A 10,352-nucleotide genomic window follows, 5' to 3' on the forward strand; every position below is an offset into this window, starting at 1 on the left:
AATCCCGCACTGTCCCTGGTTTTGACAATATACAACCTGTCGGAGATTACACGCTACCACGGCCTGCCCTCAGCTCAGACTGAGCTCTAAATCATCTCGTCGCTGCGACTGTTTGATGTGGCTATACAAACGAGACACTGGAGAAAAAAAAATCAGCACCGAGTCAAACAGCACACAGCATGAACAGGCTAACACAACTACAAATACAGCAAAAACAATAATACTAACAGTAATAATAGACCGTGTAACATAAAAAACACAATTCTAAGTTTGCCTTGTAAACTTTATCTGCAGCCAGACAAGGAAGAGTTTGTATCGAAGTGAGCACTCACCGCTTTTTTTCTCCCTGATTTCTTTCTCAACAAAATCATCTTTCATCTGGTTTTCTCAGATTTTTTGTTTTGTTTTAGGGTTTTTTTGTTTTTTTGTTTTTTCTCCTTGCAGCATCGGGTTTGTCTTTTCCAGCTTTTATTACGCTGCTGCTGCTGCTGCTGCCGCCGCCGCCGCCGCTGCTGCTTCCTTCCCGTCAGCTCGACCAGGAACACGCACAGATAAATGGCTCTCGCCTGGGGAAGCCGGGGCGGTTTGAGGCTGGAGTCGGTACACGCACGCAGCACAACATAGTCTGGACTAGTGCGAGGCAAATCCAGCCTAAGCGTCAAAACAGCCGATGGAATAATTACAAAGTCTGTTATTATAAAGAGCGACCGAGAGAGCGGCGGCGCTTTGAGTAAATCTCCCCGGAATGCAGAGGATGAGCTGCGAGACTCGGCTCAACTGCTGTGAGTTGTTCTAAAAGAGAGTAGTTATTGCGGAGAAGTGGAGCTGTTCCGCTGTGTAAAGGTGAATATTAGGACACAGTGGGTCTGTGGACAGGTTGGTTTCTCCGGAGGCGACATTGTAAAAAACGCAAGCCGAGAGAGGTGATGCCTCCACCGGCCAAGAACTGAGGGCAGACCCGGTGTTTGGCTTGGAAATGGGGGTGGGATTTCCCGATCTTTCCTGTCATTGGTTAATATTTTATTCTGTTGACATGTTTTCTTACTGCTAATGCTTCCGACACCTTCTTGTCCCCCCTCCTCTTCCAGAGTCTGGCCGGAGCTGTCAGAACCACGCCTATAGGGGCCCACAATTGGTCCAGAAAGCGTAAAATCAGCAATCAAAGGGGCTTGGTTCATTAGTGTTGGGGATGGAGGCAGGAAGGACATGTGAGATAGTCACAGATCTGCAGTGAACGAGGCCACATCTCTCCAGTCAGTGTGGGATGACTGAAGCAGAGAAACAGCTTATTTCTCTGAGAGACACACAGCGCAGCCGGGCTCTGCCTTCACAGCGCCGCTTCTACTGAGGGACTCGGCGGACGAACCAAAGGAAAAAAAAGCACATCAACAGCAACTCTGGGCTATTTTCTTCACCCTGACAACACGCTGTGTGTTTGACAAGGCGCTGCACTCTTCTTGTACCGCCTCACAGAAACTAAGTGCTCGCGAAGCGCGGACCTACACTGGCTCTGGGTTGGGGGAGATACCACTAAAATATCCAATATTTCACTTCGGTTTTTGTGGATGCACCGATGAGAGATCCAGTTTTTACAGGGACTGCAATGGCTTATCACCCTTTCCACGCTCACCGGCCGACCGACTTCCCCATGTCCGCCTTTCTAGCGGCCGCGCAGCCTTCCTTCTTCCCGGCGCTCAGCCTGCCTCCCGGGGCGCTCACCAAGCCCATCCCGGACCACGGCTTGGCCGGGGCGGCGGAGGCTGGGCTCCACCCGGCCCTTAGCCACCATCAGGCGGCTCATCTTCGCAGCATGAAAAGCCTGGAACCCGAGGAAGAAGTGGACGACGACCCAAAAGTTACACTGGAAGCCAAGGATCTTTGGGACCAGTTTCATAAACTCGGGACGGAGATGGTTATTACCAAGTCCGGAAGGTAAGAATTGTCAGAAAAAAAAATATTTCCTCGTACGGAAACACCGGGGACACGTCTTTAGAAATCAAAAGCTGCTCCTCTAGTCTGTGTACACGCGAAGAATAAGCCGCAGCTGAGAAGGCAGAAGCAGCTAAAATGCCATTTATTCGCGTTATTAAATGGCAGCCTGTGCGCCAGGCCTTTGCCTGTCGTACTTATTTCACCACCGATTATTAGTCTGGTCCACTATTATTATAAACAGACAAGAAAACTACACAAGGCTACATGACCATGTCACTAAATTATACACGAAATAGGTTTCTATATCCAGATCCAGGCCTATAACTCTAACTCTATCTGCATTTGAGAGTTGCGCTTGTTAGTCAGTAGCCTAAACAAAGCTCCATTTTATTTGGAACTCTTTGTAATTCGGGCATACTTTCACATTTATCAAGCGGCATATTTGGGATATTCGGGGTGAAAATGTGGTCAGAGCTTCAATCAGGTTTTATCTCCCAAACTGCATTCTGTGGAGGCAGCAGAGCTTCTGGATTTTATAAACAGGCTGTCACTTCAAAACCCAGGGACGTGAAGTGGTGTGGTCATAAATATACTGTTCAGCTTTGTAGTGGAGTGCTTGGACAACACATACACACGCAGGCGGACAGAGACACCACACACACACTCACACACACACGCCTGCGCGCACACACTATGGACTTTTCTGTGTTGCTGTCGCCTAATTGCGTGAAACATAATAATATCTGACAGTTACAATATTTCCACTGGTCAGAAGTGCGAGTTGTTTTTTTTTTTTTCCCTTGCAACATTCAAGCTTATTTTTTTTCTCCCCCGGATTTGTTCATGTGCCTCATGACAATGTGTTCTTGTGTTTTGGTTAAATTGCGGCGTGTAAACTCTCGGTGTGTTTCCCTCCGCAGGAGGATGTTCCCTCCGTTCAAAGTGAGAATAAACGGGCTCGATAAAAAAGCCAAATACATCCTACTGATGGACATCGTGGCGGCGGACGACTGCCGCTACAAGTTCCATAACTCCCGCTGGATGGTGGCAGGCAAGGCCGACCCGGAGATGCCCAAGAGGATGTATATCCATCCGGACAGCCCGGCCACTGGCGAGCAGTGGATGGCCAAGCCTGTTGCTTTCCATAAACTCAAACTGACCAACAACATCTCGGACAAACACGGATTTGTAAGTACAGATAGAGTTTTGACTTTTCCCCCCGCTCCCTCTTGGCTGAGCTGATAGTTTTCATGTGTATATCCTGTACACACAACGTGTGGGCTGCTGGAATAAAGGAGAGGTTTAGCTGTTTTTAACATCAAATAAAAAAGTTTATGAAGCACATGGAATAAAGTGGGTTGTAGGATCACGATGTGGAAATGGTTCATACTATTAAAGAAAATGACTGGGCTACTGCGGGAGACCTATGACCTGAAGGGAAATACAATAATAACATAAAAGCAAAGCAGACAATTTAAGGCATATTTCAAATATAAACGCGTTGCAAAATATTACAGCGAAAGTCCAAAGATGTAGCCACTTTGTCGCCACTTGACTTCCAGCACGGAGCTTATGTTGCAGCTCTTCACAATAACATCAGCCGGCATTTTCCTCCTGCGTTCAAACTCGTCTAAAGCCAAGTCTAGCAGGCTGCGACGCCGCAGCTCAGTGCGAAGGCCACGGCAGCTATGTGCTTTCCTACCGAACACGTTTATTATTATTATCATCATCATTATTATTATTGTTATTATTTTAACCGAAGTTGAATTGAGGAATAAAAAAAAATAAAATAAAAAAATAATATCGGAGCGTTAGCGAGGCTGAGGAGACAGTATCAACAGATCGGATCACAGAGAAATGACGTGAAATGATTGGGAACCTGTGCCAATAAGACTGACGTTCCCCCAACATGAAACCTAATAGTATAGTATAGTATAGTATAGTATAGTATAGTATAGTATAGTATATATTGTGCCAAAGGGTGCCCTGTTTTCTGTATCTTTGTAGGATTTTATTAAAAAAATATATTTTTTTCCACATTTTATATTTTACTTGTTAAATAATAAAATGCACAAATCAAAAGAAGCAAACAAAAACGTAAGAATAGCCGACCCACAAATAGTAAATGTCTTAGAGAGATTATTTTACTGTCAGCCAGAAGGTGCTTTCGACTGGAAACAAACGCAATGCAAGAGTAAATAATTTCTAATTGAATACAGGCAGGATTTATTTTTATATACAGGCCTTATTTACGCATGCATGCAGCTTATGTGCAGGCTACAGCCGAAGTTGTAAAAATTAAATCTCAGTAATATAATAATAATAATAAAAAAAAGAAATATTAGTTTTTATTTCAATTCTTGCTCTATTGTACGTTTGTATTTTGCTTTATCTGATGATCTATATATTTGAATTTAATTTTGAATATTATTCTGTGTTTAAATACACGTCTTTGATGCTGTGTCAAAATAGGGCCTCGGGCTGTAATTCCAGGCTTGTAAAATGTCTGCACTCTGGTAAATTTGAAATTTGTAGCCTATTACAACTTGCTCTGATAATTCATAGCAGCATGTGTGGCCTGGTGAGGGTTTTTTTCCCTTTTGCCCCGCGCTAATTACAGACAAGTCTGCTTACACAGTAATTATAACAGCATCAATAACAATGCGCTGGATGATCCGCCTCAACATATCCTGACTAGAGCTACGTGTGTTTTACCGTCGGACAGAATCACAAACATACGCTGATATTCACTCCGAAGCTGTGCTTTTTCTGTGTATTGGTCCAGACTATCTTGAACTCCATGCACAAGTACCAGCCGAGGTTCCACATAGTGCGGGCCAACGACATCCTGAAGCTCCCCTACAGCACCTTCAGGACCTACGTCTTCCCGGAGACGGAGTTCGTGGCTGTGACAGCGTACCAGAACGACAAGGTGAGTCACCGTTCACACTCAGCAGACGTCTCTAATATGGCTGCTATACTTTGCATAGTAAATGTCCTACATGCCTCCCTCCCCCCCGCCGCCAACCCCCGGAGACTTAATCTGATTTTGTAGGTCGCCTAATTTCCCTGCAGAGGACTCCCATGTCCCACTTGATTTTTTTAATTGCTGCTTTCCTTGGATTTGCGAGGGCGGCAGACATATCTGACTATGAATTCAAATTGTGTGTGTTCTGTGGTGTGTGTGTTATCAGATATCCACGGTCCATAAATGGCCTATTACCTTGACCAGGAGTGCATAAATTAGGCGTATAAAAGCAGGAGAGCGTGTTGGGTTTTTTGTTGTGATGGTGCATCAAACATGGCAGACATGTCCACTTGTTCCGGATTATTGTTTTGTCTTCTTGTCTGCCTGCTAACGGCATCTGATTTGTGGTTTGATAGAATCCAGCATATTTGAATCGAGGTTTTGGACGTGCGTTTGCTCTTTGAAGGCATTATTATAAGCCTCTCCGTTGTCCGCTTTCCTCCTCCACGAAGCTAATTGGGGCTTGTGTCCAGAGGGTGGTGGTGGTGGTGGGGGGAGTGAGGGGTAAGGAGCGGGGGTCTTGTTGTAAAAGTTTATGGCAAAGAGTCACCATCGATTAGAAGGCATTTAAAAGGCTGGTCAGCCTGCAGCCAGAGTGGACAGATGCTGTAAGACACCCTCTCGCTTCAGGCGTTTCCAATTTTGAGCAGAGAGGGTGTCTCCGAGCCTCTGAGGCCTCCAGGAACCTAGGAGCTCCCGCAAGAGCCGCACGGGCTACCGCCCGACCCCGTGCGCAAACACGCAGCCGCGCCGCTCCCCTCCCAACACCGCGACATATCGTGAGGGCGCACAGATCCAAAACCGCATTATTAATTATTGATATGACAGTCATCTGTTCGAGTATTGCTCCCGCTGCCTTTTTTTCCTGGGGATTCGAGGCATGTGTGGCCCCATAGACGAATATTTCGTGGCAGAATATCTCTCCAGGGGCCTATGAGAATAACGCCCCATCATTACGCTTTTATTAATAATGCAAATCCAAGGCCTATGGTGGCTCCTGTCCAACTCGCCGGTTGCGTGTGTTAATCCAAACACATTATTTCTTACACATGTGCCAGGTGGAGGCAGCGGGCCCCAGCAGCGCAGCTTTGTGCTTTTATTGTGGTAAAAAATAAAATAAAAAATTCCGCATAAATTCATTACTTCCTTTTATTTTGAACAGATAACGCAGCTGAAGATTGACAACAACCCTTTTGCGAAAGGATTCAGAGACACGGGGAATGGAAGGAGAGAGAAAAGGTACGAACACCTGCAAAATTAGTGTGTGTGTCCACCATCTTTTTAAAAAGGCACAGTTACACGTTACTATTCATCATATAATGACAATTATTATTATTATTGTACAGAAAACAACTGACCATGCCTTCGCTGCGGATGTACGAGGACCAGTGCAAGGCGGACAGGGAGGGGGCGGATTCGGACGCATCGTCCAGCGAGGCTCCGGCCGGCAGGGACACCGTTCACTCCCCGCTGGGAACTGGTACGAGTCCTCTGAGGTTCAGCAGGGCCAGTCGAGGTGAGCTGATTTTTATTTTGGGGCCTCTACATGAGCAGAGGTTTTAGCTGTAGGGTGTGATATTGGAATACAAGTGTAAATGTAATAATTTGCTAATATTAAAGCTAATCCTCATTATTTAAATAATAATAATAATAAAATAATAATAACAATAATAATAATTCGTATTGCCAGCTAAATATATTTAGGAACTATAGTCTGTATGGTATAGAAGGAAAATTATTAATTTTAATGTTAAATGTGTGCAACATTTTTAAAATAATATATATATTATTATTTATTTGTATTATTAATTAATTTGAATATATGCTAATATAAAAGCCACAATAAATAATCAAATCTTATATATATACATATACATATGTTAAAAGGTAAAAAAGCAAAAAAATAAATAAAAAGCATTTACATGACATGCAGTGTAGATGTTAGTTTTCCAAATAGTTTTAGGCTTATAATGTTATTGTACTTTTGCGTGTGCACATGTGCTGTGATGGTGATAAATGGCGCTCATGCTAATTTTTCCTATTTTGATTCCTGCATCTTAGATGACAAAACATGCACTGACAGCGAGCAGGAGCTGGAGAATCACGACGAGCGCTGCACCGCCTCCAACAGCCCAGGACCTGAACCTGTGTCCCCCTACAGCTCCAGGTGTGAGGAGCGTGTGAGGGAACGGCCCAGCGCCGAAAAGAAGGACGACTCCATATTCAGTATAAGGAACCTTGAGAAGGACAAAGCAGAGAGCAGGCACAGGAAAGACACCGCTGATGTCTTGACAAAGGACTCGGAGGCTGGAGGCATTAGTGCCAGTAAGGAGGCCTTCTCCCCTCTCATGGTCCAAACCGAGAGCCCCTCGCACTTCAGCCCAAGCCATTTACAAAGCCTGGCTCTGTCTGGCTTGCACAGTCAGCAGTTCTTTAACCCTCTGAACGCCGGATCGCCACTGTTGTTTCACCCTGGGCAGTTTGCCATGGCCCCTGGAGCCTTCTCTGCTATGGGCATGGGGCATCTATTGGCCTCTGTATCCGGAGCAAGTGGTTTGGAAAACGGCAGCCTCTCCGGCCAGGGCACAGGAGGAACCCCTAACCCCTTCCCCTTCCATCTGTCCCAGCACATGCTAGCCTCTCAGGTAAGGATGGTCATCCATTCAGAAAATATTCTTTGTTTGTCTCTACACCTGTAGCGTTCATCTGGTGTCAGTAGGACAGGAAAGCTGGGGCTCTAAGTCGAGAGTGTAGACAGGATTTCATTTACTTTGGGGCTGTGTTACTATAAATCTCACCTTACACGGTGCTACGAGTTACCTTGCATGAATCAGAGCTGGGTTTAATTTAGTCCTGGAAATAAGTATGATTGGTAAAGCTAAACTTAATCTACTTGATGCATGCAACATGTGGAACCCGTGAGCATTTCTGCCGAAACTTGAGGAATTAATAAAAAGCTCCATCATCAAATTAATTTTTAAAAGTGTTTTTAGTTGACTGTGGAATAAACAGTTTATTTAGCACTTAGAATTTAAAAAAAAAAAAAAAAAAAAATTTAATGCTTTAGTAAGTCTAAATATCAAATGAAACTAATCTATGTGTGTGTTGTAAATAACGTATCACGACTGAGATTATTTGATTGGAAATAGTGATCTGAACAACTGTCTTTCCTCTTCCAGGGCATCCCCATGCCACCTTTTGGAGGTCTTTTTCCGTACCCCTACACCTACATGGCGGCGGCTGCAGCAGCGGCCTCGGCCTCGGCCCTCCCAGCTACCAGCACCTCAAGCCCCCTTTCTAGGAACCCCTTCCTGGGCTCTTCCCGGCCGCGGCTCCGCTTCAACCCCTACCAGCTCCCGGTGTCACTGCCCCAGACCTCCAGCCTGCTCACCACTGGCCTGCCAGGAAGCCTCAACCCAAGCTCAGAATCCTCCAAACCGGGAAGCAGGGAGACAAGCCCAGCCCCGGAGCACCACAGCAACCACAAGACAGGAGGCTTGAGTGGAAGGGCTGTATCTCCCAAAACCTCCATTAAGGACTCTGTGAACGAGCTGCAGAGCATCCAGAGACTGGTGAGCGGCCTGGAGGGCCAGAGGGAGCCCTCCCCAAATGCAGACTCTCCCAAGTGATTAGGACACTCTGCTATGGATGAACACTTGGCTTGAATACCAGAGGACTATAAGTGCATATGTCCTGTACAGCACATCACAGAGACTGGGATGAGGGTTTGACCGACGAGGGTTGATGAAGGCCAATTACTAATATCTTTCGGAACAAAGCTGCAGGTAGACAGAAATGTAGTCTATATAATTATATTTATCCTTTGTAAATTCATAAGTATTGAAGGTTTCCTCCAGAGCTGACCTGTCTGAAAGGGTTGAAAGCCTGTCAGACATTTCCACCATCATCAGGACCGACGCAGAATCCCACTGTTCTGGGGGTTAGCAGCTCGTGAAGGCGGGTTAACAGCCCAAGAACCTCTGGAAAACATTTCTGCGTTCATTCAATAAAAATAAAAAAATAAAAATCAATTTAGAAACAATAATAAGTTAATAAATAAAATGTGCAAAGAAGATGGAAACAATTTAGTCGATAAAACACTAAAGAAACATAAAATGTTATTAAGTTAAAAGAAACTCCAACCACTTAAGTTCAAAGATGTGTTACAGAGAGTATTCCAGACATTATAAGAATATAATGAGTCAAACGTTATGATATCATTGTCAGAGGCACCACGCAAGGCCAGTATCGGCCCCATATATCGGTCTAACCTGCCTGAGAGCATGCAGCTCCACGGAGTGCGCGGCGCACTGTGTGTGCTGAGTTCTAACTTGAAGCATGTGAGCATCCAGGTCCGGTGTTTTTTTTTTTTTGTTTGTTTTTTTTTTTGTTTTTGTTTTTTTAAAGTAAAGTCCTGAACAGAAAACTCACAACGCCACGACAGGCAGGTCTGATCATTTCAAAAGGGATGGAAGATGAACGTTCCGTCTCCGAGGGGCAGACAGAAAGAGACGCTTATCATTTCATGCCAGACAAAATCTTTCTGAACTATTTATGTAATTAAAAAAAAAAAAAAATCTGTAAATAAAGCTAAGATCCAAGAATATGCAATTGGTATTAATTTATTCAAGGCTGTATATGAGCGTGTATATATTTCGAAATGAACTCCCCCCTCCCCCTCCCTTCTTATCCTCCTCTTCCTCCTCCACCCCAATTTTACATAAACATATACTGTAAATGAAAGCTATTTAGCGCTTGTTGGTTTGAAAAAAAAAGAAACTGTGTATGAAGCATCGCTGATTTTTTTTTAGGAGACGTGTGTGCCATGTTTTAGTCTGCATCATCCACGACAAATAGAGAGGAACAGAGAAAGAGCTCCACATGGATTCAAAAAAAAAAACACCTCAGGTTATTTCACTCCAGCCAGGAGACATTCAAAGCAATTCCTCCAATGGGCGCATCATTCATATCTATTCATAAATATATTTAAAGATGGAAGTATCTTGTTTATGCTGGTTGTCCGGGTATTTTATTTTTATTTTTATTTTTTTTTTTCGTTTTCGGGATTTTTTTTGATTGTCTCACAATTTCAATAAAAAATTGTTGTGCTGAAATCTTGTAGGATTATTATTATTCTCATTATATTCGTGTTGTTTTTTTATGACAATATAAAAACAGAGCATTTTAAAACGAAATCATGTAGGATTTTACACGGGCTGGGACGCGGGGCACGTGCGCCCTCTGTCGGTCACTCGTTTAACCGGAAAGGTTTTGTATGTGGTTTGCTCAATTTGATAAGAAAATATCATTGGGTTCAGCTCGCACGTTATTAGAAATACATCTAAACCGCATGGTGAAATTTGCGGGTGACAAAATGTTTGTGGACATTTTG

The 10,352-nt window shown here is 44.1% G+C and overlaps 1 protein-coding gene across 2 annotated transcripts; it reads left to right on the forward strand.

The window, feature by feature from the left end:
* Positions 1-843: 843 nt before the first annotated feature.
* Positions 844-10,074, forward strand: tbx2b (T-box transcription factor 2b). 2 transcript variants are annotated; one of them, XM_047593531.1, is made up of 8 exons: positions 844-982; positions 1,089-1,932; positions 2,853-3,120; positions 4,712-4,864; positions 6,123-6,199; positions 6,307-6,476; positions 7,022-7,605; positions 8,140-10,074. In XM_047593531.1, exons 2-8 carry the CDS (start codon positions 1,574-1,576, stop codon positions 8,587-8,589), a joined length of 2,061 nt encoding a protein of 686 aa, XP_047449487.1. In that variant the 5' UTR covers positions 844-982; positions 1,089-1,573; the 3' UTR covers positions 8,590-10,074. The 2 variants fall into 2 exon arrangements, with proteins under 2 accessions (XP_047449487.1, XP_047449488.1); XM_047593532.1 differs by having other exon boundaries at positions 4,718-4,864.
* Positions 10,075-10,352: the final 278 nt, after the last annotated feature.

This window comes from Mugil cephalus, chromosome 9, assembly GCF_022458985.1.
Source record: "Mugil cephalus isolate CIBA_MC_2020 chromosome 9, CIBA_Mcephalus_1.1, whole genome shotgun sequence".
Lineage (NCBI taxonomy): Eukaryota > Metazoa > Chordata > Actinopteri > Mugiliformes > Mugilidae > Mugil > Mugil cephalus.